Here is a 27,630-nt window from a genome sequence, read left to right as displayed (position 1 = left end):
TTTTTAATTTGTTCGATGTCATGCCCACATAGCAATCTGGGCACTGGGCGCAAGGTATTTTGTATACACCATTGCTTTTCTCATCCTGTTCCATTTTGTCCTTTACTGTTGGGAGTAGATGGTCTATCGTGCGAGCTTGCCTCATACTCACTACAACATCGGGGTAGTCATGCTTCAAATGTTTTTGAATTTTTGTTGAGAGTCCTCCTACGTACACCATAGATCTGTATTGTGTGTTGTGAGAAAGGCGCAATACATGTAGCCGAAACGTCGGATGATAAGTAAATATTCCGTTTGTTAAATATTTCAAAGACTGGAAGCCGAACATAACCCCTATAAAAAGAACTCCACCAACAGTCGTTAGTTTTCTCACAAATTAATAATTTGTAAAACTTTTAATTTGTGGTCCTTCCTAGAATATGTAGCAGGTCGTGTTTTGAAACTATGTAGGACATCGAACAAGACTTATTTTAGGTTTATAATTTTTGTTTTGTAATTTCACTTACATGTTTTATTAGATATTGTAGTATGTTGAAGTTTTGTGACCCAGTACAGTAAAATCGGTACATCATAGAAGCCAATATGAATCCAATATAATTTCAAATTATAAACTTATAGACGTTTTAATAACGTAAAATAAATTGTTAGTAGAACAAAACGTGGAGGCAAGGAGTCAAGGCATTGTGGAGCGTGCAGTTTACAATGTGTTTTGAACCTATACGATTCTGTTCATGTAAATATTATGCGCATTTTTAATGCCGAATTTTTGATGACATTACTCCACTGAGGCTGAAATTATTGTTATCAGAAGTCCTAAATTAATTGGATAAACGAGTTCGAATATTACCCCACATTATTTTCTTTCAAAATTATTCCATTTACTTGTTTAACAGAATTCTGACAGAGAGTCCCTCATATATTATTAAACAAGCCCTAGCAAAAATTGAAATCGAGGCGGTTCAAGAAGTTGATACAGAGAAACACAAAAATTGCCATTTTACAAAAAAATAAATAACTTGTTACTTCATGCTGTCGGAACAGACAAAAAGTTAAGTCACGGTAAACTTCCACACTAAGCATTTGCGACGTTGAAACTCATTGAAAGAGCCAGTTTTGTTTGTTCCCTCACCAATTGCCTGCCTGAGTGATTTTATTTTATCGACTATTGTGACTGTCTCAGCGTTTGTGACAATATGGTCACATGTGTTGCTGATTTTCATCGGATTTAAACTAACAAATGCTTATTTTCATTGGTTATTAGCAGGCTTTAATTTCCCATAAAAATATAGTTTTTGGGATTGCTTCATCTTGCCGAAAATATTGACCACACGCTCATTTTTGTTCAAAAACAACAAAAAATTAATAAAAAGTTCAATAGATTCATAGATTCAGAGCCAGTAGCCACACTAAAACAAAATGTTCTAAGGATCGAAAGTGCATTAAGTAACCTTTAATTCAACATAATAATATTTCATTTCGATGCACTATTACCGAAGATATTTGGATTTTACTGAACGTACTTTTAATTTTAAAGGTAAAATTCATTTTTTCACTGTAACTCGTAAACTGTTCTACTGTAAATTTTTTGGACCTCATCTTCGGATTCAACACACGATTTTACATAGAAAATGACTACTAGCTTATTTAGTTCAGAAATGCTGTAAACTAGTCCTAAACAATTTGTCCTACAAAGTGCATAGATGAAATCGGCTCAATTTTTTCTTCGTATTTTTTTTCATTGCGTCGTAATGAAAAATTACGCGGTGGGGCAAATCCGATCTCTAAATAACAAGATAAATCCGACCGCTATTTTGCAATGAAATTGTTTATTTATTAAATAAAAATATATTTTTATTATTTTTTAGCACAATGCATTGCAGTGGTTCGTAATTACAAACGAAAGGAACAAAAACGTGATGAATTCGTCGAGTAGTTACTGCGATGCTATTGGAATATCTTTACGTGCTACAGCTCGTGATTTTGACATTCCGAACTGACATTGAACTCCATTTTCTTTTATTACCATTCAATAACATAAAATTAATTGATTTATCATTGTAAAATCATGAAATTTGGGTTATATCTGTACTAAATCAAACAAAAACATAGGCGGTCGGGTTTACCCCACCATTTTTAAAAACAGCAAAAATTAACTTTTTCGTAAAACGCTTGAATCTTAAAATTTTCCCAAGATATGAATAAAATGCTATGCATAGAAAGTTACGCAGAAACCTATCCTTTAATTTGGTATATATAAAGACTTGATCCGATGTAATGTGAGCATTTCACAACCAAAACCATTTATTAGGTTTGCCCCACCTTACCCTACATTATGGTGAAAAGATTGCTCCCTATCTCAAAATCTGTAGGACTAACGAGATTCCCAATTCAAGAAGATACATTTATAGGTATCCGGTCATTTGGCCCAATACCGTATAGCCGACTGCCGTTTATCGGAATGCCGTCCAAAGAACATTTTTTTTCAAATGCCATCGGACCGACTGGTTCAAGAGTTATGTGACCGACAATGATACTTACAAGAAAGCCCATTCTATTTGACTGAATGACCGTAATAGAGAAATACATAGATGCAACCCTTATTCGTAGCGAATGTGATTACTGTTCATTTATTTTTGTGTTCACAATATTTGTAATTATTCGTCTAAATATTCTGTGGATATTTTCCTTCTTTCTACCATGAGTTGTTTCTATCATAAATTTGCATTCATTTCGAATTTATAAGCATGATAATTTAAAAAATTGTTTGTCCATTATTATTAAAATTTAAAATTATTTAAGATATTCTTCATTCATTTCATGTGATGTCCTTTTTCAATTTAACCTTTTTAGACACGAAAATTAACGAAGGTTTGAAATTTATTTGATTTGCTATATTTCTCGACTAAACAAGTGTATCGAATGGAATTAAAAGAAGCTTGAACTATACCATTCTATGTTTGTTTCAATAATGTTACAAAATGCAATTCAGTTTTGCCTAGTCCTAGTTTTCCGTTCTAAGTTTGTAACTGATTCGTTCTAGAATACCTATCCGTCTTTCAATTTCATTGCTTTCGTTTCACTTAGTTTCAAATTTGCCGAAAATAACCAACAAAATCGATACAGTACAATTCAGTTTTAGAAGTAATTATCCGTACCTTTATTCAAAATATTTGTAAGAGTTCGTGTCTCGCAAATAGTCCATAAATAGGGTTGGTTTGTAACTTTCTATCTTCCTTGGAGAGCTAACTATGGAAAGGACAGCCAAAGAGTTTTCAGGGATGAGGTTACTTTAAACCAGTGACTTAAGCGCCTCTCTCTCTCTCTCTCTCTCTCTCTCTCGAGAGAGAGAGAGAGAGAGAGAGAGAGAGAGAGAGAGAGAGAGAGAGAGAGAGTCCACTGGTCAGTTCGTGTCCGGCCAAAGACTCTTTAATTAGGGCGGGTAAAACGTATCCCAATTCTCACCCAAACTGCACTTCACTCCCAACCACCCAAAAGCTTCGAAATCGGGAACAGGTTCGAGTCTTGAATCAGCGAGCCAACTGCTCGAAAAACGCGAAGCAAACGATCTGTTCAATGGAGACGCACCGTCGGTCAAGCATTACAACGCACAATTCCAGATGTTTAACGAGGTCGTCCCCCGATTTTGCCCTACACCGAACTAGTTCTCTAAAACGTTTCCCAAATAATATTATTACCAAAACATTAAAATTGTATAGAGATTTAATCCGAGACCGTAATTCTGAATCAAAATTAAAACTAAACTAAAGATCGCAAAATTATCACATCTAATCTAACCTTTTATATTTACACTGGCGTTTAACATTATTTACAGTGGTTGGTTTCTTCCCCCCAGAGCTCTGGTTAGTGAGTACAAAAGAACAGTCTTACTTGGTATCGCTGGCCAGCCACGACGGTGTTCCAACGACGGATGTGACGGTTTGAAGGATGATAATTCGGAACGATTCTAGCGGTGTGACTGTTACCGCATGGACCACGGAGGGCGGGCACAGCTCGGCCGATGTAGCGATGGCCGGTGGACGGGATTCGGTTTTTCCCGGACGAATTTCGACGGGTTGGTTGCGTTCCCGGATAAAATTTGGCGGAGAACCAGCTGCTTGCCTTCCAGATCCAGCTTCCCGTTTGTTGCGGAATCTGGTCCCTAGACCAAACACCCACGTTGAATGGGTTAACGGACCTGTTCAACGTGTATTCTTAGTCTAAGTTGCACTCACTAAATGTTGGAATAATGAAGCTTACCTTAATTCAGACCAATTTTAGTTCAAAACTATCACAATCCAAGTCACGAACGCGCATCAAAACTCTAAGCACTATTTGAAAAACCGATTAGAGAATTTCTTTGATCCATTTAAAAATTAAGTAACTTACAGTTTTTTTAAGTTACTACTCGCGCTTCTCTAAACCTCTCGAATTCCTCGAAATAACACCTTTACTCAAGTACGCTCTCCACCAAATTGATCGAGAAATGGAATCTCAAACTGTACTGCGCCTTCAGTCCAGTACAGGATTGTTTGATGTACGATCTGATTGGCTACAAAATTGTTTCCGGTTCAAGCTATTGATTTATTCTAATTGGGATACTGAATTTTGATTGGCTTTAATTAATCTTGTATCAGTTGGTGAGTGAGTGGGTTGGTATACGCCTAAATTTATATATGATTATAGACGGTTAAGGTCTGTTGGACTAATTATAGTTTTGCTACTCCGTGATAGGGTTTTTTGCAAACATTATTTACATGACAGACAGTGGGCTTGGGTATTAACATAGCATGGGCAAATATCGAATGGTTTTAAAACAGATTAAAATTATTTTTTTACATGTAACAACATGAATTGTTACAGGTTGCATTAAGGTAGGTCTCATAATTCGAATATAGGAACGATTTGAACAAAATGCGGTAGTTCAAATCGCATTAGACTTTTCGTACATGTTTTTGCCTTTCTCATAAAGAAAAGTTATGCAATCACTCTAAAAATCGTCAACCTAATCCCGGCCCTTTTTTTTGGCTTATACAGGCTTAGGTAGGAGTATGCAGTGAGGGGTTGCTACTTTAAAATTATAACTAGTTTAAAATTTCTTAACAAGTTGAAAATTTTCGGCAGGGTCCGGACCACCCCGGATCTTCCTTTTTGATTCGCCGCTGGTTTCAAGCGATGTTTCAGTCGCGACACATTGTATCTCTAAATCGTGACTGTTGATCCATTGTATGTATGTGCAGATCGTACTGAATTTGTAATATTCATTTCCACCATTGAATTGAACAAAATGAGCCATGAAATCGTAGTTTGGACAAATGAGAAAGGCACAATTGCACCACTAGGTGGATTAAAACAGTTTTTTTTTAAGAGTTGTCTTACTAGAGGTGTAGAGCTGGGTTCTCGGAAGGGCTTCCCGTCAGAATCACTCACTATAATTACTGAAGAAACGGGAAATGTCGCCAACTAAAACACTGCTTAAGACCAATTGCAGCGGGCCGTAATCCTGATTGTGATACTGTTCAGATGTGCGGGCGTAGGGACTTTATGATCGCGTGGGAATGAGCGTTTATTTCCGTGCGCTTTCGAACGCGCTAATCAGATTATAAGTACTATAGTGTTCACTAAACAGTCAGGACGTGTTTGAGTTTGCGAAATCTTGGGCGTAATTGCGCGTGGATGATCGCGGTTGCTTGTTCGTCTTTGTGTATTGTCGTCAAGGGCTTGGGCATTTGAAAGTTAGCGTGATCGATCGCCTGGGCGTTTGCATGTCACGTGTGCTAGCATATGTGTAACTTCGAGTGTATTACCGTGTGTCCTTTCGCACATTCGTGTATGTTCTTAGATGATCGCGCAGACCGCGAATCTGGTACTTAATTTTCAGTGTATGGTTAAGATGCTAGGGCCTAGGCTACTAGGACCGAGAGTAGTGACTTCCGGACGTAATCGATTCATGATCGCGCGAACGAGGGCGTTTGTAGGTTCACTCTTGATACCGCGTTTGTAAGTTAATTAGTGGTAAACATCCACTTAATCACCGAAGTGTTTTCATGTTTGAAAGACCGCGGGCATTGGTGTGCTGGGGCTTGAGCCTTTGTATGTTATCGTGCTGAATGTTTGAGGAGAGTGAGATCCCTATATCACTAGAGTTTAGTGAGTGTCATTTTTGATTGGTCCAATTGAAGGCATGGATCTATGCTACTAGGGTCGAGGATCAGAGTTTCGGACGTGACCGATTCATGATCGCGCAAACGGGGAGTTTGAGACCGCTTTTATTAATGTATAAGTGCTAGAGCGTTCACTTAATTACCCGGATGTTTTGTTGTTGGCGAATTGGTGGGCGTAAGTATGGGTGGATGTTTGCAATTGTTTACTCGCGTTTGCGATCAGGTTTACGTTATCGCGAAGGTCACGAGCGTTTGTATATTTGGAGTGAGAGAGATTGTGAGTGTACATGAGAGTGTATGCAATTTATTGTCTTAATGAGTGTTAGTATGAATCTAGTTTATGATATAGTTATAAAAGGAAAAATAACATGCCGAATAAAGAAAAAGGAAGAAATTAAGTAGAAGCATCTAAATTGACCGATATTATTTGTGGTACACATTGGTAGCGGAAAAGCAAACTACTATAGGTACGACAAAAACGGACTAATGAAGTAAAAGAAATAAACACTATCTCATTAGCATTTTTATGAGTAGAACAGGATTGTACCATAATTTTAATCGCTATGTGCCGCAACCACGAATTCAGGTGGTTTGGCGTGAATCATATTCTCATGTATTCATTGCGCATTAGGTCATATTCTAACTCACTTGGTTTAGAAATATTACAAAATTTATCGCATATAGTCCTAATAAAAATAAACTACAAAAATATTCCATTCCGAAAATGCCGATTCCACACATTTCACGCAATCTGCCATAACTCAAAAAAGTCAACGATTTTTTTTAAGTTGCTTCCGTCTGTGGATGTAGTAAGGAGTCCTTCACAAGCACCAATTCAGATAATGCAAATCAACCAACACCGGTAAAAAGTGATCAACGAATCCTAGGAAGGGTTACCCACAAATCTATCATATACGCCAGTTTTGAATTCATTCTCAGCTGCCACAAACACTCAGACGAACACATACACAGATAGATATACGACTAGTCAATAACAATAGTATACTAGTACTAAAAATCACAATTATTGCCACACAACTACTAATAGGCTTCTACATTTACGTTTTTTTTTCAATTAACCTGTGCACGAAGACGAAACAGACCGATGAATCGACACAAAGTGACCCCCACTGTGAACTGTGTCCACAAGTACTGTTATTAAGCTGTTGAACAATGTTTGCAAACACAGCCCACTGTAAAAGTCAATCGGCGGCAACCCACCAGTCGGCTACGCCAGTGTGCGGGGTGTTGGCAGATCGTTAGTTTGAGCTGGAGCGGAATATAAAAAAACACAAAGCATGAAAATAGGCCCATAAACGCTCTCGGTCTCCTCGATGCACCACTATCGAAACGCAATGCAATATCCAAGTAGTTGTCTGTCTAACGTTCGTTAAAACTGATGCACAAATATGCTTGATGATGTTTGCAATGCCATAAATCTAGGCGAGGGGAAGTGTACATTGCACGAAATTTTTCCTCGACTATTTTTCGTGAATGAAACGAAATGTTTCGTTATTTTACTAAATGTCGGACTCTGATGAGACGAGAATAAGAATAAGAATAAGAGATCGCCCGTAGTTGCTACTCCGTTATTGACCAGAACCAAATTAGGTTGTAAAATGTTCATTGGAGCAACATGCTTGGGAATAACACGATGAGCCACATTGTACAATCTATTCTGATCCCTGCATGCTGATCAATACCGACGCCGGCTACGTCCGAATGCAGATCTTCTGGGAAAGGAAGGAATGTTAGTCCGATACATGTTGCTACTAGAGACCGAGGAATCCTCTGCATCTCCACATGTATCACGGGAAGGGGAGAGTTGTTAGTAAATGTGTCAGTAGCGTTATCATGTAATAATTGCTCTGGGCAGCCGGCTGCCGAGAATTTGGGAAATTTATCATTTGTTGTATTAATACGATTAGCAAAATGAGCACCTTGAACTCCATCTATAAGGAGCACTGCTTATATTTTTAATAATATTCAATCACGCGACGAATTTGTTCGTGGTTTCTATCGTGTCGGTGCTGATTTTACCCGGCGATCGTTTGAATAAAATGCGGAATCTTACACAGAAGGTTCATCAGACTCTTCCATAGGTGTCGCGAAGTTAGTGGTTTGGAAGGGAATAGGGTCTAAGATTCGCTTCCAACCCCACACAGCCGACCGTGGGAGTATTGCCTATAAAAGCTAATCTTATCTGCGTAATGGGCCGGACTATTTATTGCGACATTATTTGGACTAATTTTGCTATATATTTTTGGGTTGCAAACTACCGAGTGATAACACGTTATACAGACAAAGAGTTATGATAGTTCGAGATGTTATAAATCAACGAAAGTATTTCCTATTTTCCTTATTGGATTGTTGGTGAACACGTATACGAACGATTATATCGAACATTGAAGGGAAATCGTTAACCCGATGCACGGGCCTGTTACCAATAACGGAACTTGAAATTAGACTTGCAGGATCACAAAAACAGATGCGGCGAACCCTCAGTACGCATCGACCCGCGATAATCGACACCAGTCAAATCAAAGTCCCATTGGAGCCAACCCCCGAACAACAATTCGTCTTTACGGTATTATCTTCCCCGCCAGATCCGCTCGCACCCCCTCACTCTGCCACCACCGGCAGAAGGCCAAAAGCACCCAGTCGTCGCCTGTCCAAGGACCAAATGTCATAAATAGACCCAGACTCGCGTGGGGGCATGAGATAGAATTGAACGCTAGCCAATGAACATGACAGAAAAACACTTATTCTTCGTGCGGACATAACTGAAGGTAATTGCCAACCGGTCCCCGATCCCTCTCGCGAATTGTCAATTCTCAAACATTATACATGATTGAAGTCATCATTCCACTCAAACAAGGTCATGTGTTTTCCCTAAGCACATTGAATGTTCTGTGGATCAGTTCCCCCGTTGGTAAAACAAACCCCAAACAAACATAGAAATTAGTTTGCTCAGTCCAAAGAAAAGTTAGCCGACCGGCGGATACGTGTTTTTTTACAGTGCCATCACATCAACGAGCGCCCAAAATTTACATGCGACAAAATATCTGCAATCCCGAATATAAAAGAATCAAAACCTCTACTCATTTGCAATAAAATAAGAAAGCAATAAACACAGTTGAATATCCAAGAATATTCAAAGATAGCACCGCCGACACCGGTGACAAGGGACGCGGACGAAATTAACTGAGCACCGATCGGCTGGTTTGGCACCTATTTTTCAGGTAAAGAATTTTGGGGCGACACCTAGTAGTCGCTAGTCGCTGGTGAAACACCAATTATTTGAATATGTCAAATTTCCCTATCGCCGCACTTTGTCACTTTTCGGATCGAACTTTATTTTCCGAAAAACCACTTTTCACTACTTCTAAAAAGTACACCGTGTTTCTAGGTGTTTTCTGTGCACTCCCACTGTCCTTGCATCGGGAATCGACGGCCCATAATGCGAGGAAAAGACTCTTTTTCATTTGCCGAAATTAGACCTTCACAAACTGTCACACCTCGCGTCAGTCGAAAAATGCTTTTATAAGCCACTTCACTTTGTATTATCGCCAAATTGTACCGTTATTCACACTTTCGACAACCAAAAGCCAGTAAACCGTGCCGTAAATAACCAAAATTAACCGACGCGAAGGGAGCACTACGAGAGTCAACCGCTCGCGACGAAGATACACACTCGAATCTAAATGTCGGACTCTGATGAGACGAAGTCGAAACTCAAATTCCATAACTATTTCACCTTATTGTGCTAGTAGCTCGGATTTTCGCGATGCACGAGCAAAATATTTACTATATTGCTCATCTTGCTATTTTCACAACTGATGACCAAATATCAAAATCAAACAGTAGGTATGATGCTACATACATACATCTTTAACCCTAGAACGTTGCACTTGTGTTTTCCACCCTAGAACGCTGCACTGGGGTACAAATGTACCCCACGCGTTTGATCGCAATTTTCGCAGATAAAAATTCAAACAAAAGAAATGTATAATACATCATTTTCTTCGTTTTTAATAGCAAAAACATCTGTGTAAGTGAAAGTACGAATTTTATTGAATCAATGATACGTCAATTGGTTTGAACAAAATAAAAAGTGAAAAATCGCGGCTTTGACTTTTTTCACAAAAATAACTATAACTTAGCGAATTTGCAACCGATTTAAAAAAAATCAAATGAGTTGGAAGAATGGTTTTGAAACGGTATAAAATGGAAAAATAAAAAATTAACAATAAAACAATAAAAGTGAGCAAAAATGAGAACGATTTTTTTTCCGCTTCAAAATTAAATTTAATTAATTAAATAAATGATTTAAAACGTTTATTTAATACTAATTGTTACTTACGTAGTAAAACAACCAGTATTAAAACTGGTATTGTCACGAATCACATTTCCACTGACAGCACGAAACCTGACGAAACGCTAACGGCAACCGTATCTGGGGTACAAATGTACCCGCGCCAACTTTGTAGCCTGCTTCCACGAAGGCTATAAGCAAACTGGCTATACCACCTTTCCCTACTCGTACTAGAACTTCTAAATTGAATTATGATTAGGGTCCCAGGTCGGTAAATGCCGAATTCTCGTTTTCACGCGGCTCCAAAGAAGACGTGGGGTACATTTGTACCCCAGTGCAACGTTCTAGCGTTAAGTTCAAGTAGACCATTTTGACCATTTTTGATCGTTACACAGTTTATTATATTTGAGAATCTTATTTAAACTCTCCGGAAGCCGCGAAGTGCACTGAAAGTAAATGTTCTGACATCCAGACAAAATCATCTTAAAGCTTCAGTTGCCTAAATGTAGATAATAGCACAACTGTCGGAGGTTATAGTGTCTTTCGCAAAGAGCCTTATATACCCATGATGATGCCCTGAGTATATAAATCATTCAATTCTTTAACAAAGTTGTTTGCACAACATTCCCAATAACTTTGTCTCAATGTCTGAACATTTTAACTATTTATTTAAAGAGTTTATTCTTCTGATTTACTTCCAGGAGGATTAATAACAAAAATGGCACTGCATTCTGTAACATTACTTATTCGAAAATACTGTATAGTTCAAATTTTCAAGAGTTTGTCATCTTGCCCGTAAAAACTGTTTTTGAATATATTTTTTACTTTAAAATAGGGATAACATGAAGATGAGACCTTGTATTCCAAATGCAATTAAGCACTAAAATGTGCACCATAAATAGCAACAGACTTGATTTATTTGTTGTTATTGGCTATTCGCTACTAATTTTATAATTGAAATAAAAAATCTCATAAAAACTATTCTAACGCCATCACAATTTCCAAAATAAAATTTGCAGACATTCAAGCTGGTTTGTAAATCAGTATAAAGTGTTAAGGTGTTTATTTAGTACATTTTTGCTTAACCCTTAAATGCATGAATTTCATTTTTCTATGGTACTCATTTTTCTGGATGGATACGATCTGTACCTCTTGTTAAGGCTTTACATCATAAAACTCGGTATGTAACCGATAGGAGTAGTCGTTAGTGGCTTCCGTGAGAAACATCTTGAACAGTTTCACTAAATGATTTGCCAAATTATTCGCCACTCCGTCAGGAAACGCATTTTTGAAACTCAAAATTCCATTTTCCTAATCGGTCCTCTCTCTGATACATTTTGCCCACAAGGCGTGCCTCCTCGCTTTATAATCGGGCTGAAGCCGCCTATGGTATCTGACAAAACTCTGCTCTTCCAATTTTTATTTTTGACCGCTCAAATAATTGATTTTTATAGTAAACGAATAGCACAGCTTCTTGAAACACAACTATTTGAAGTAACAAATTTGACGCAGATTTGAGTAGTTGGCAGCGGAAAAGCTCGGCAATGATAATAAAATGTATTTCCTATACCAGCATCAAAACACCGGGAGTGAACAAACAACAGCAGGTGCCTGATCAACTTTCTGCCACCAACCTAAAAACAACCACTCGCATCCGCTCGATATTCCGATTAAAGACTTAATTACCTTCAGCACTATGCAAAACCAACAGCAACTGGAAAACAGCCACCAGCGCAAGCAAGGATGATCCGCGAAAATTTGCTCGCGGTCCTTCACCGGAACCGACAGTTCCAGTACCCACCGGGCGCCTATCCATATTTATCAGACTCAAACTTTTCCTCTCGGATTTTCTGTGAATCGATTTTTCTTCACAAAGTTTTTTTTTCCTTCCTTTCTTTAATCCCCCTCAAGAGGGTGGTAACTGCTTGCCTTAAAAACAGGAGCGGCCAAACATTTTCTCGTTCAGCACCGTTTCGTGAAAAAATTCACGTCCGTCACGCACATTTCCACTAACAAGCAGCGGCAGAAGTATCAACAACACCAGCCAGCCAGCGGCAAAAAGAACCGAACTTGATGATAATCACTATGTAATTTCCATTCACACTCTTCGAAGGCTCACATCTTTTGTTTTGCTTCCTTCCGCAGTAAACACGGGCGCGCTCTATTCAACAGTGTAATATCATTAATTTTCCTCTCTTCACACCAGGATCACGTTTTTTCCGTTGCGCTTTTTTTTCCTTCTCTTTGTGAAACCGCCCTCGCCTGGACCATTTACCATCCCATTAGATGGTCGTCTTTTCCGTTATTTTCGTCCGGGTCGGTTTGTTGGCTGCCACAAATCACATTCAATTAATCAAATTTTCACAGTTTCCACACTCAATCATCATTTCGAATTAATAACTTTTCCGCTTGCTTTCTCCAGGGAGAAAAGCACAGATTCTTCTGCGGTTTCTGATGGGATTTGCTGCAAGTTCTGTTCACTTTATGATTTTTATTATTCACATTATACCATTGTCGTTACTTTCTTGATTTTCTTCCGGGAAATTCAGCATTTTTTTCAGAACCTGACCCCTGATATTTTTTCTTCTTCAACCATTCAAACGTAAACAACAATCGAAACTCGTCAGCGCCTCCTCCTCTCGTTTCCACTGTTACGCGCTTCGAAGGGTGACATACTGTTGGTTTAGGGTTAATGATTTTTCTCTACCATCTACCACCCTCACTTGAATGTTGCTTTTTCAAACTTCCTTCACATTCCACCAACCACAATATGGTTTGCCGCTCGCTTAGAGATTTGTTGTTCCGTTTTTTTATTTATTTTTCCTCTAACTTTTTTTCGATTCACTCACTCACCAAAATCGATTGAGGCCTTGTCCTATAAAGCCAAAACGAAGCCCGCCACCACCACCACCAGCACAGGTAGTTAGGGCCTTTGCACAATAAATCACTTTTGACCTGCCACCTGCCCAAACAGGAAACATATCTTCTCAGCTATCTCCAAAATGCTGCCACCAAACATGCACACACGGTTTGAACACTTTCCCGCAGAAACGTAGCTTTTTCCCGGAACGAATCGCTCGGCTCCACTGTCTAACTGGCACTACTTGCGTTGTCCGGGAAATGCTCCAACCGAACGGCTTTTGGAAGTTGAACCAGCACGAAAGCGACCCAGCTGTCATCGGTGAGTCGGGAAAGTTCATCTAAAGGTATTTTTCGTCCTAGCTGCTGGCGGATGTTTATCCCGTTCACCACGCCAACATTCAGTCGCGAGCGAGGACCCGATTCTGCGCAGTGAGTTCCGGTGGGCAACGACGGTGGACCCCTCGTTCGGTTGTCGAAGGATTTTCCGAGCGGGACACGAAAGGACTCCGTTGATGTGGGCTCACCAACACAGACAGATACTGTTTGAATGGCCCAGGTGATAGAACCGGCGGCGGTGACTAGCAGATCCCCGATAGAATAGATGCGGGAGCGTGGTTTATTTTTATGACGTTTTTGTACTGCGATGTTTCGGAGGGAGTAGATTCCTAGTGGAGGAAGGGTGGTAGGAGTGGGTGTCTGGAATAAGGGCTGATGTCTAAGGAGTGAAGTGATGCCAAAATGAACAGAATGATTGCTTTCGGATAAAAATAAGTAAGTAGATGGTATACTGATTACTGACATATGCATTATTAAGGTATGAAAAATTATGCCATCGCCTCTATATCTACATTTAGGCGAACGTTTACTTGTTAAAACGATTTCGCTAGAGTCTTATAACGATGTGCACTACCGGCATCTCGAGAGATATGCTGTTAATTTTGATTACTATGAGTTGTTTATTAGACAAGAAGTACCACAAGCCTTATAAAATATCATGTTTTTTTTTCGAAAATCGTGTGGAAAATCCACATTATTTGGCCGATGTTTGTAAATGATTCAATGCCGTGGTAACGGTGCTAAAATGCACACCATTTGAAACACTAGTTGTTATCCATCGTTCGACGAGTTCACTTATGTTGCAGCCAGGGCTGTAGAAAGAAATTTCGGGCCCGGGGGGTCCAAAATAAGAGAATCCTCCATCATTGTAGATTTTTCGAACACAGAAACTGTTAAGCTCGAAATCTGTTGGAACAAATAATTCTCAACTATTATGTATTTCATGTAGAACTATACTACCCATGATCGCATATTTGTCCCGTTTTCTATGGGATTTCCTATCTTTACGGGACTGATATGCGATCATAGGCAGTAAAGGAGAATCAACTTAGTGCTGTTAATTTCAATGCTTTTTTTTCATTTCAAAGGGTGGTACGGTCAATTTTTTTTCGTTTATTTTCCATCGATCTCTGTCCGCACTGTATGCCTATCACCGACACCAGAGAGGTGACCCCAAAAACCAGATATCGGTTCATCTACATCTACATCCGCATTCCCTTGCGAAGAAAGACGTGACCAGGGATGCCAACGGTACCGATAAACTACATTTTTTCGGTATATTTACATTTGCCCAAGCCGTACAGCCCGCTATAGCGACGCATCACTACAGCTCTTGCCAGAACGGAAGGCACACCGAGTACATTTTTCCGTACAGCAGTAGAATACATTTTTGTTTTGCTGCTGTACTCCGACTGCTCGGTGAGAGTGTGGCGTAGTAAAGTTTGTTCTCTCGCTTTGTACACTTTTCTCTGCATAGTCAAAGGGAGAGGCCCGTACACGAAAGCGTTGATGCCGGTCGTGGCGTAAACCAACCGCATTCATTGTCGTCGTTTGTGATTAAAAATATTGAATAGATTAAAAGTATTAAAAAGTGTAAAATAAGGAAAGAGAAGCTGTACCGCTCGCGTCTGGTGGCTGTACTGGGGGCAGTATTTTTTGTCATGTTACTGCTTTGCTTATAGACTGCCGTACAGCGCTGGGCGTCCTGCACTAGCAAACGACAGTAGCGTCGTATGAGAAATGAGAATATAGGCAGAAAAATTACAGCCGCAGAAAAGGTAGGCATTTTGCATCCTTGGACGTGACACAGAGTTTTCATCTCAAAACATCCCAAAGACCATGGTTGGGATCGAAACCAGACCCACTGGACTGAGCAGCGGTCATGCTTACTAATCAACCATCGGCGTTATCCATGATCAAAATTTTAGCAAGCAACAATGATTTTTTTCATAAGTTCAAATAGCAGAAAATACTTGCATAAAATAAAAATAAATCGCTTTCGGTTGAGTGTCTTTTAATTACTGCCATCAAATCCCGTACAGCACCCTCGTCCACTTTGTTCGCCACAGACAGTTTACTTTGACAATTTTGAGTCTTCTTTAGGCTCCGCTTGAAGATGAACGACTATTCCTCGATAGGGCCGAGTTATAGTGTGTTGAGAGGGTTCGTGTCTTTGGGCGCCACCAGAACCTTGTAGGCGTTATACCACAACATGTTCTTTTTCCATAATGGTAGTATTCATAATCTGGTCAAAAATAGCATGGAATAAACGTGTTGCTTCATCAAAGGTAGCAGACGTTTTTTCATGCACTTTTTTACATAAATTTCCTTGCTGACGGGCTCGGTCGCAATGAAAATGTCGCATTTCAAACCACAGATTCAGAAAATTTTCTGTGCTTCTTTTCTTGCTTGGACGACACTGATCAAGAGCAAACCGTAAAACCTTTTCAATATCTCTACGAAATTTAGAGTTGCTTTGAAAGTAGCCGATTTATCAATACATATTTTTATATTTATCCAGAAGTGACTATTCGATTTTTTCGAATGTTTGTCTGGTTCCACCTAGATTTCGTTAAAGAAACAACATATTCGGCCAAGTCGGTGCACTACAACTACAACTACTAGAATTGTTAACTACATTCGTTTCAGAAAAAAACTGATTCAAGTCATTTTCGCGAGTTCTTCATTCATATATTTGCTACTATACTATTGAAGAACTCATAATTAAAACCTTGCACAAATTTGCAAAAATAGTAGCAAAGTGGAAATGTTATAAATTTATATGAAAACAAAAAGAACATTCAATGGATATAGAATAAAATAAAATAGGAACAAACAAGGAAAAACTAATAAATAGATAAAATGAAACAAGTGAAAAAAGCTAGCTTTGACAATTAAATAATAGAAAAAGATTGAAAATATGCAAATAGTCAAGACCTGCCAATATAAAAAAAGAAAAAAAGAGCAAAAACTGAGAAACAACAGAAAAAGGACAAAATTAAGACAATGGAAAAATTAAAAAAAAATGCATGTATGAAATAATTTGCAGAAATAGCAAAATAATTAAAACAATCGAATTAAACGAAAGAAATGAAAAAGAAAATTTGATAAACATTGAAGAAATAGAAAATTATTACAAAATTGGTTAAATCGTGAAAAACAGGTAAATAACGAAATTAAAACTAAAACATCACGGACATGAAAAACAGTAGAAATGGCAAAAGAAAAATAATGAATACAGCAAAAATATAAAAACAAGACTACAATAACCAAATATAGAAATGAACGAAATGGATTCAGTAAGATAGACGTGCAAATAATAACTATACAAATTGTGTGAAGTTTTAGCATCACATTAAATGGAAAGCGTGAAAACAAGAAAATAAGAAAATGTTAAAAATGTTTGAAAACAGAAGAAATGATAAAGTACAAGAATGGAATGAAAAAATAAATAAAATAACTATGAAATATAAAAAAAAATTAAAGAAGTATTAAAAATAAATATAAATGGGAATAGATTGAAGAAAAAATAGAAAACAGGAATAAGTGGAAATAAAATTAAAATGATTTAAACGGGTAAAAATGAAAATCCAAGAAGAAATAGAAAAAACAGGAATATTATCATGAAGAAAAACAAGAGAAAACTAAAAAATAAATGAGTTGAAAAATAAATAAATCTTTATAAAATTAAACTGGACAAAATAAAATTTGATGAAATGGAAAACAGAAAACATGCACAAAACGCAAACAGATCAATATAAAATAATAAAAAAATAGTCATGAAAAATGTAACAAAATAGAAAACATGGAATTCAAAATTGTTTTGATGGGTACAAAAGGAAAATACTAAAGGTAAAGGAACATAACAATAAATAAAAATGGGTGGAATCCATGCAAAAAGACAGCATAAATTTCAAAACTGATGAATGGAGAACAGAAAATTTCACAGCGCAAAAAAAAATCGAAATGAAAGAAAGAGAAAACAATTTTTTACGCAGATGAGAGAAACGTAAAATTAAAAATATGGAAAAAAGGAGAATACAGAAATACTAAATTAAGTTTATTGGAAGATATGAAAAAATGCATAGAAAGAATAGAAAATAAAAGTTTAGTTAAATTAAATGAATTTAATGAAATCAATTAAACAAACGAATACAAAAGGAACGAATAAAACGATAGATAAGATACAAAAAAGGAAAACACATAAAAAGATGAAACGAATTGAAAAAACGGGACAAATTCAAAAAATGGAAAAAAATTTCAAAAAGACGCAAAAATGGTAAAAATAGAAAAGATAAATATGTGGCGAAATATACAAAAAAGTAAAATAAAATTGAAGGAAGAAAATAGAAAGAATACAAAATCTGGATGAAATGGAAAAAGAAAGAAAAAAGTAAATATGAAACAAGAGAAAAAAATTGACCAATTCATTTAAATTGAGAAAGTAAATTTGGCAAAAACTTTCCGATTCTCCTATTTAAATAAAAAAAAACCTATTTTAATCCACCTAGCGGTGCAATTGTGCCTTTCTCAATCATGAATCACGAGAATGTGTGCGTTGTTTATATTCATTAAAAGAGTTCGAGTTCTAAAATTTTGAAAAAAAAACAGCCACGGTAATATTGAACTGAAAAACCTGTTTTAATCCACCTAGAGGTGCAATTGTGCCTTTCTCATTTCTCCAAACTATGCTTTAATAGCTGGTTCGTACAATATAACTTTATGGAAATGTCTTTCATTCTTATTACACTTGGTAAGTATATATAAGAGCACATTTTTGCATTCATCGCGGTATCGGTTTGAATCGGAGTTTTCTATGTGATCGACCTCCACAACCCGTAACTCCGGTGCTGGAAGTCGGATGGAGATGGAATTTAATATCAGTTTCTGGGGACGCAACACCTTTCATTTGAGACTAAGTTGAGCAAATCTAGCCATTTTCGAGAAACCAATATAACCGTTATTCTGACTTTGGATGCTTCCGGATCCGTCGCGGGTGGCCAGTGTGGCCAAAGAGACTTTGAATGACTGTTGGGGACCTAGATCTACAAATTCAACAGTTGTGTTTACATTTTGGAAAAAAATCACCTTTTTACATTCATCGCAGAATTCGTTAGAATCGGGATTTGCTGCGTGATCGTACGTATCACCCTGTAATTCAGGAACCAGAACTCGGATCCACACAAAATTCAACAGCAGCTGATGGACCTTTCATTTAAAATTAAGTTTGTCAAAATCAGTTCAGAAAATTCCGAGAAACCGATTTGGAAAAATCAACAAATTTTGTTTTGTAACCATACTCTTCAACTCGTAATTCGGAACAAGATGTCGGTTGAAAATGAAATTCAATAGCAACCTATGGGAATATTATACCTTTCATTTGAATCTTAGTTTGTAAAAATCGGTTCAGCCATCTCCGAGTAACCGATGTGGACATTTTGTTAACAAATCCGCACATACACACACATACATACACACATACACATACACACATACATACATACACACATACATACATACACACATACATACACACAGATATTTTGCGATCTCGGCGAACTGAGTCGAATGTTATATGAGACTCGGCCCTCCGGGCCTCGGTTAGAAAGTCGGTTTTTGGAGCAATTGCATAACCTTTCTATATAAGAAAGGCAAAAGAATAATATTTAATTAGCTTAAAAAGCATGAGTTCAATGTTATCTTCATGTGATTATAATTTGCAAAGGTTGGTGGAATGCGTTTGAACGTGTAGGGAATGGGGGTTTAGTAGAGTGGGTGTGGAGGATGCGTCAGAAATCCTTCATCTTATTTCGGTATACGGGGTGGATGAAGGAAATCTGGGCGTGAGGGTGATCCAAGAAGAGGGGAGTGATGAAGGAGGGAGGTGTAAGGGCAAGGTGGGGAGGGGGGGGGGGAGGGGCGGCTACGCAATACTCAACTGCATATTTTGCCTTCCATTTGAGACTTGGTTTGAGAAAATCGGTTCAGTCATCACCGATGAACCGATGTGACTTTAATTGTGGAATATGCCCGGAATTCCGGACTTCCGGAATCGTCGATAGTGGACAATATATTCAAAGAATGTTTGATTGGCAATCAGTGATCTAGATCTACGATTAGAAGTAATTTGGTGACCATTTCAATAGTTTTTAGCCTCTGAGGTATTACGATTGTACCGATTTATATGGGAAATTCCAGTGTATCCTTACTAACACCCCTGTAACTCCGGAAGCAAGAGTCAGAACCGAATGAAATTCAGCAGCAGTTAATGGCATTACTGTATCTTTCATTTGAAATTAAGTTCGTAAAAATCGGTAGAGAATTCGTTGTGGAATGGGTGTGATATTAGCTTAGGAACTTGGCGGGTTCCCCGAGGGCGTCATGAACCGTCATAGGTGGCCAATGTGGTCAAAGCTGCTTTGATTGATCATTAGTGATCCAGACCCGCAAACTAGAGTAATGTTACATCAATTTTAATATGTTTTACATCATTTGAACATTATGGTGGTACCAGTTTATATGGGAATTTGCTGTGTGACCGCACTCTTCAACCCGTAACTCCGGAACCGGAAGTCGGATCAACTAAAAATCCAATAGCAGCTTATGGGAGCGTTATACCTTTCAGATGAAACTAAGTTTGCGAAAATCGGTTCAGCCATCTCTGAGAAAATTGTGTGAGTTTAAATGACACACACACACATACACACACACACACACACACACACATACATACACACACACAGACATTTGCCGATCTCGACGAACTGAATCGAATGGTGTATGATACTCGGCCCTCCGGGCCTCGGTTAAAAAGTCGATTTTTACAGTGATTGCATAGCCTTTCTTTATATGAGAAAGGCAAAAAGGTGCGAAATCGGCAAAGTCCCAAAAAGTCGATTTTTACAAAAAAAATTTTTTCGAGATAACATAAAATCTCGACGCATGCATTTTAAAGATGTTTGGCATCAAAAATACGAATTCGATTTCTGAAATTTCATGGGGTCCCCCCTTTGGAAAAAAATTTGAGTTTCGGCTTATATGGGAATTTCATATGTGACCGGACGATTTAGTCTATATTTCCGGACCCATATAAGCGATCCGTACGAAATTTTATAGACATCTGTGGGGATATTATAGCTATCATTTGGAACTAAGTTTGTGAAAATCGGCCAAACCATTTCCGGGAAACTGATGTGAGTTCGTAAATTTTGAAAGATGGCCGCTTTTCCCGGGCACTTCCGGAACCGTCTATGGTGGTCAATGTAGTCAACGAAAGTTTGGTTGGCCGTCGGTGACCTAGAACAGCAAATTTAAGTTGTTTGAGAGACATTTTAGCGAAATTTTTACCTTTTTTGCTTTCATCGGAGTATCGGTTTGAATCACAATTTGCTATGTGATCGCACGCCACAACCTGTAACTCCGGAACCGGAAGTCGGATCGGGATGAAATTAAATAGCCATTTACGGGGACGCAATACCTTTCATTTGAGGCCAAGTTTAGTCGAATCGGTCTAGCCATATCCGAGAAACCGATGTGACTGTTATTCTGAATTTAGATACTTCCGCCGGGGCTTCCGGAACCGATGATGGTGGCCAATGTGACCAAAAAGACTTTGAATGGCTGTTAATGATCTAGTACTACAAATCGAAGCAGTTGTGGTCACATTTTGGAAAAAATTTCACCATTATACATTCATTGCAGAATTTATTAAAATCGACATTTTCTGCGTGTTCGTACTTATCACCCTGTAATTCCGGAACCGGAAGTCGGATCCATTAGAAATTCAATAGCAGCCTATGGGAACGTTGCACCTTTCATTTGAGACTAAGTTTGTCAAAATCGGTTCAGCCATCTCTGAGAAAAATGAGTGACATTTTTGGTCACATACACACACACATACACACACACATACATACATACACACATACATACACACACACAGACATTTGCCGAACTCGACGAACTGAATCGAATGGTATATGTCACTCGGCCCTCCGGGCCTCCGTTAAATAGTCGGTTTTCAGAGCAATTGCAATACCTTTCTATTGAGAAAGGCAAAAATCAAGTGAATGCGAAAAATTACTGTGGATCGTTTTCTTTGTGGATTTTCATGTTCTTTATTGATTTCTGGAGTTATTCAGAATTAGTTTCACAAATCGTATTTGCCCAGTCGACCAGTCTAAAAGAAGGTTGCTGAGTTTTCTTCTTCTTCCTCCTGACAGGTTTGATTCTCTATACCGCGATTCAAGCTCAGACTCAACGCGTACCAGAAGCGAACTCTCGCCGGCGTCCTCCCAACCCATGGTGGGACAAAGAGTGCTCAGAGCTGTACGCGGAGAAGGCCACCGCGTGTAAGACCTTCCGGGACGAGTTTGATGAAAGCCAAAAAACGTAGCTACTGGCGCCGGTTCGTCGACGGGTAAACGAGAGAAACATCGATGAGCATTCTTTGGGCCACGGCCCGGCGCTTGTGAAACCGAAGCAGTACTAACGAGAGCGTGGAATATTCAATCCGTTGGATATTCGATTTTACCAAGAAGGTTTGTCAGAATTCCAAGAAGATCTACCGCGCCGCGTCCCCTCACGATAACGTGAACGAAACACCGTTTTCGATGGTGTAGTTCACATTTGCTCTCTTGTAATGTAACAATAAAGCCCCAGGGCCAGACAGAATCACACTACGTGTCGACTTGAAAGAAAAAAAATATCATATTTCATTAGCCTAATCAGCAATAGATCAATGTTATCTGCTTACTAACTCATTTTGTCATGCGGGTGTGTATGTGAGGAGGGCGAAAGACCCACGAACAAACGACTCCCCAGCTTAATTTGGTGTGCTTTGTGATATAGTGGTTGTTTAAAGATGATGGGGTTGAGAGGGAGGGGTATGAGGGCTGGAGGAGTGATGCACGGGGATTTTTAAGGGAGGGGAGTGAACAGTAGAGGGGGAGGGGGGTAACCCCTCTCCGTATACCATCACCTACACCCCTGTTAAAATCCAGAAACCTTATGCTAGTCAAAAAAAGATTTTGGCCGCGATTAGGTTGACGTTTTTCAGAGTGATTGCATAACCTTTCTATATGAGAAAGGCAAAAATGAGCCAAAATCCAAAAAAGTAAATTTTTGTCAAGGTTTTTTTATGAGTCTGCATCAAATCTCGACGTTTTATGCACCTTAAAGACATGCAGCATTAAAAATAAAAACCTTTTTTGAATTTTTCCTATAGTTTATATGGGAAATTTCTGTGTGGCCGCACTCTGAAACCCGTAATTCCGATCGGTCCAAAATTCAATAGCAGCCGATGGGAAGGTTGCACCTTTCATTTGAGACTAAGTTTGGGCAAATCGGTACAGCTATCTCCAAGAAAAACGAGTGATATTATTAGATACATGCGCACATACATACACAGACATACACACACATACAAACTTTTTCCGATCTCGACGAACTGAGTCGAATGGGATATGACACTGCAGGGACCATTGCAATATACCTTGGACAATTTGCCTGATTGGGTCCTCCAGCTGGGTATCGAGTTCTCCACGGAGAAAACACGGAGAAAACTGAATATTCCACGTTAGCTGGTGGCTCGAAATTTTCCAACGCATTAACTGCCATTATACGCACAATTGTCCCATGTATATTGGGATTCCCATAGAACATGGGATAATTAAGCTTATAACGGCAGTTAAGTTCGCACGAAATAGCTCGTGTGGCAAGCCATCTGTTACTGTGGCTTGAAGATGTGGCTCAGTTTGTGTGCAAAAATTGCTGAAAAACATCTGTTGCTTACCCTCCAGCAACACTATTATATTTTGGCCATATTCGGAATTTTACCATCACGGAAAAAATCCACGGAGTGGTACACCGTAAACCGTCCAGGTGGTGCCCAAGGATATAAACCCTCCCAGCACTTGATGGAAGGAGTCAAACAATTTGGCAATTCGTATTCGTAAAAACCTGTTTTAATCCACCTAGAGGTGCAATTGTGCCTTTCTCATTTCTCCAAACTATGATTTAATAGCTGGTTCGTACAATATAACTTTATGGAAATGTCTTTCATTCTTATTACACTTGGTAAGTATATATAAGAGCACATTTTTGCATTCATCGCGGTATCGGTTTGAATCGGAGTTTTCTATGTGATCGACCTCCACAACCCGTAACTCCGGTGCTGGAAGTCGGATGGAGATGGAATTTAATATCAGTTTCTGGGGACGCAACACCTTTCATTTGAGACTAAGTTGAGCAAATCTAGCCATTTTCGAGAAACCAATATAACCGTTATTCTGACTTTGGATGCTTCCGGATCCGTCGCGGGTGGCCAGTGTGGCCAAAGAGACTTTGAATGACTGTTGGGGACCTAGATCTACAAATTCAACAGTTGTGTTTACATTTTGGAAAAAAATCACCTTTTTACATTCATCGCAGAATTCGTTAGAATCGGGATTTGCTGCGTGATCGTACGTATCACCCTGTAATTCAGGAACCAGAACTCGGATCCACACAAAATTCAACAGCAGCTGATGGACCTTTCATTTAAAATTAAGTTTGTCAAAATCGGTTCAGAAAATTCCGAGAAACCGATGTGGACAAATCAACAAATTTTGTTTTGTAACCATACTCTTCAACTCGTAATCCGGAACAAGATGTCGGTTGAAAATGAAATTCAATAGCAACCTATGGGAATATTATACCTTTCATTTGAATCTTAGTTTGTAAAAATCGGTTCAGCCATCTCCGAGTAACCGATGTGGACATTTTGTTAACAAATCCGCATATACACACATACATACACACATACACACATACATACATACACACATACATACACACAGATATTTTGCGATCTCGGCGAACTGAGTCGAATGTTATATTAGACTCGGCCCTCCGGGCCTCGGTTAGAAAGTCGGTTTTTGGAGCAATTGCATAACCTTTCTATATAAGAAAGGCAAAAGAATAATATTTAATTAGCTTAATAAGCATGAGTTCAATGTTATCTTCATGTGATTATAATTTGCAAAGGTTGGTGGAATGCGTTTGAACGTGTAGGGAATGGGGTGAGTAGTAGAGTGGGTGTGGAGGATGCGTCAGAAATCCTTCATCTTATTTCGGTATACGGGGTGGATGAAGGAAATCTGGGAGTGAGGGTGATCCAAGAAGAGGGGAGTGATGAAGGAGGGAGGTGTAAGGGCAAGGGGGGGGGGGGGAGGGGCGGCTACGCAATACTCAACTGCATATTTTGCCTTCCATTTGAGACTTGGTTTGAGAAAATCGGTTCAGTCATCACCGATGAACCGATGTGACTTTAATTGTGGAATATGCCCGGAATTCTGGACTTCCGGAAACGTCGATAGTGGACAATATATTCAAAGAATGTTTGATTGGCAATCAGTGATCTAGATCTACGATTAGAAGTAATTTGGTGACCATTTCAATAGTTTTTACCCTCTGAGGTATTACGATTGTACCGATTTATATGGAAAATTCCAGTGTATCCTTACCAACACTCCTGTAACTCCGGAAGCAAGAGTCAGAACCGAATGAAATTCAGCAGCAGTCAATGGCATTACTGTATCTTTCATTTGAAATTAAGTTCGTAAAAATCGGTAGAGAATTCGTTGTGGAATGGGTGTGATATTAGCTTAGGAACTTGGCGGGTTCCCCGAGGGCGCCATGAACCGTCATAGGTGGCCAATGTGGTCAAAGCTGCTTTGATTGATCACTAGTGATCCAGACCCGCAAACTAGAGTAATGTTACATCAATTTTAATATGTTTTACATCATTTGAACATTATGGTGGTACCAGTTTATATGGGAATTTGCTGTGTGACCGCACTTTTCAACCCGTAACTCCGGAACCGGAAGTCGGATCAACTAAAAATTCAATAGCAGCTTATGGGAGCGTTATACCTTTCAGATGAAACTAAGTTTGTGAAAATCGGTTCAGCCATCTCTGAGAAAATTGTGTGAGTTTAAATGACACACACACACATACACACACACATACATACACACACACAGACATTTGCCGATCTCGACGAACTGAATCGAATGGTGTATGATACTCGGCCCTCCGGGCCTCGGTTAAAAAGTCGATTTTTACACTGATTGCATAGCCTTTCTTTATATGAGAAAGGCAAAAAGGAAGATTGAGTGAATATTTTTTTTCTTTATTGTTTGTGAATTGAACTTGTAAAAGAAACATGATATGATTTGTTACCAAAATGTTTAACCGATTGACACACATTCTTATTTGACCAATTTTTGGTAGTAACGCCCTTCATTAAAAGAGACGGGACCAAGCTACTAATTCGAAACTGTACTATCAAAATCAATTCAAGACACTTATAACGTCGCGCAAGGGTTCCCACTTGGACCTTCTTTTTTATCTTGTACATAAACGGCATTTCTTTCAAACTTACACGCATAAAAGTTCTTGTATATGCAGAGAACGTGAAACTTTATGGACATAAAAAAGCAAATGGTATATCAAAGTCTTCTAGAGTTAGGTCCTCAATTCAAACTAGGGAAGAATTTGTATATCTTTGCTACTCAGTAGTTGATTTCAAGAATTACTCAACTCAGTTAAACAAGCTCGAAACATGTTCATCGCTGTGTCAATCACTATCGAGTCATTTGTGTGAAGGCCCAGTAAACTAAATAGACTAAAAGAGCCCCAACAATTAACGTGACCACCGTCAGCACAACTGACATTCGTGTACTGAAGCCAACGTACGGCTTGGGCGGCACCACACACCTTCCCTCAACATATTTTTCACCGTAATAACAGTATTCATGATCGTCAAAGTAATTGGTAATGTTATGTTGATTGAGAACCTTCACAATTTCAACCATTTCGTCGGAAGGGATTTGATGATTGAACATGTAAGCCTGTTTCAGATTTGGGGCAGCTCGGAGAATGTCAGTGACATTAATGGTGAGTATTTCATTATTCTCCAAGTCCAGATACTGTAAGGCCGGTAAATGTGAGCGGCCGAAGTCGATCGATTCAAGCTCTGATCCGCGACAATCCAGATGTGTCAGAGTTGCGGGAAGACTTTCCCATGGAAGCGTTCGAAAGGGGTTCTGCTCCAGATAAAGGCGCTTTAGTTTGACGAGTGGAGCGAACGTGGACTTGTCGATCGTGGCGATACGGTTGTACTGCAGATGAAGCGTCTCGAGATTGATCAGGGCGCTGATATTGCTGAGGTCGGAAATGTCATTTGAATCCAGGTCAAGAAAGCTGATTTGGTAGATCTTGGTGCGATCTATGTCTATAGTGTATAGCTTGTTGCGAGAAAAACTACCGAATTTCAGTGTCGGAGGCAGCACTAGGCGTTTCATGTTGACATTTTTCAGCTCAACACCCGCTGGTCGATGCATCGCTACGTAGAGCTGTTCGTCAAACTCGCTGATGTTGGACGCAGTGCCGTACATGTATTTCGATACATCAATTCGAAAGTGTGTGTACCCATCAGGAAACACAATTTGTTGGCCCGGGTGATATACGATTTGATCTAGCAAACATTGACTTTCGACTGGGAATTCTACGCATGGATATTCGTTTTCGGCATTTGCCAAGTATATAACGATTAGAAGCAACCTGAAACAACATGCAGTAAATTCTGAAAAACAATTTTTATATTTTTTTCCTTACCAGATAGATTTTTGCAACATCACAATCACGTACAAAACAACTACTACCCACGGCATCGGTTGAAATTGACGGAAGAGAATAAACGAGATTAAGAGACTGACTCATGCAACAATGCGATGAAAATAAACGGTGATACTGTATGTCAAATCTTGAATGTATGATTCATTAATAATTATCAAAATCAACGCAAATCAGAGTGGTGGAGTATGAGAGCATAAATTAGCACAGCACAAGGGAGGATCACAATGGTGTCCCGGGAGATTCTTTCAAAACTGTCTTTGGGCGGTTTCGGCATG

At 38.9% G+C, this 27,630-nt stretch overlaps 2 protein-coding genes across 2 annotated transcripts in view; both read right to left on the bottom strand.

Moving 5' to 3' along the window:
* Window positions 1-13,562, bottom strand: part of LOC131678784 (protein sax-3-like) — a 459,615-nt gene extending 446,053 nt beyond the window's left edge. The window contains exon 1 of the mRNA XM_058959084.1: window positions 12,163-13,562. Coding sequence (XP_058815067.1) covers window positions 12,163-12,292 — 130 coding nt within the window. The 5' untranslated portion in view covers window positions 12,293-13,562. The remainder of the gene's footprint in view (window positions 1-12,162) is intronic.
* A 12,469-nt stretch (window positions 13,563-26,031) lies between these two features.
* LOC131678783 (uncharacterized) lies at window positions 26,032-27,394 on the bottom strand. The gene is made up of 2 exons (XM_058959083.1): window positions 27,335-27,394; window positions 26,032-27,280 (listed from the first exon to the last, which is right to left on the bottom strand). Exons 1-2 carry the CDS (start codon window positions 27,388-27,390, stop codon window positions 26,302-26,304), a joined length of 1,035 nt encoding a protein of 344 aa, XP_058815066.1. The 5' UTR covers window positions 27,391-27,394; the 3' UTR covers window positions 26,032-26,301.
* Between the last annotated feature and the right edge of the window lie 236 nt (window positions 27,395-27,630).

Source organism: Topomyia yanbarensis, chromosome 2 (assembly GCF_030247195.1).
Source record: "Topomyia yanbarensis strain Yona2022 chromosome 2, ASM3024719v1, whole genome shotgun sequence".
Lineage (NCBI taxonomy): Eukaryota > Metazoa > Arthropoda > Insecta > Diptera > Culicidae > Topomyia > Topomyia yanbarensis.
The sequence above is the reverse complement of the archived record's forward strand: the minus strand, read 5'-3'. Positions and strand labels throughout refer to the sequence as shown.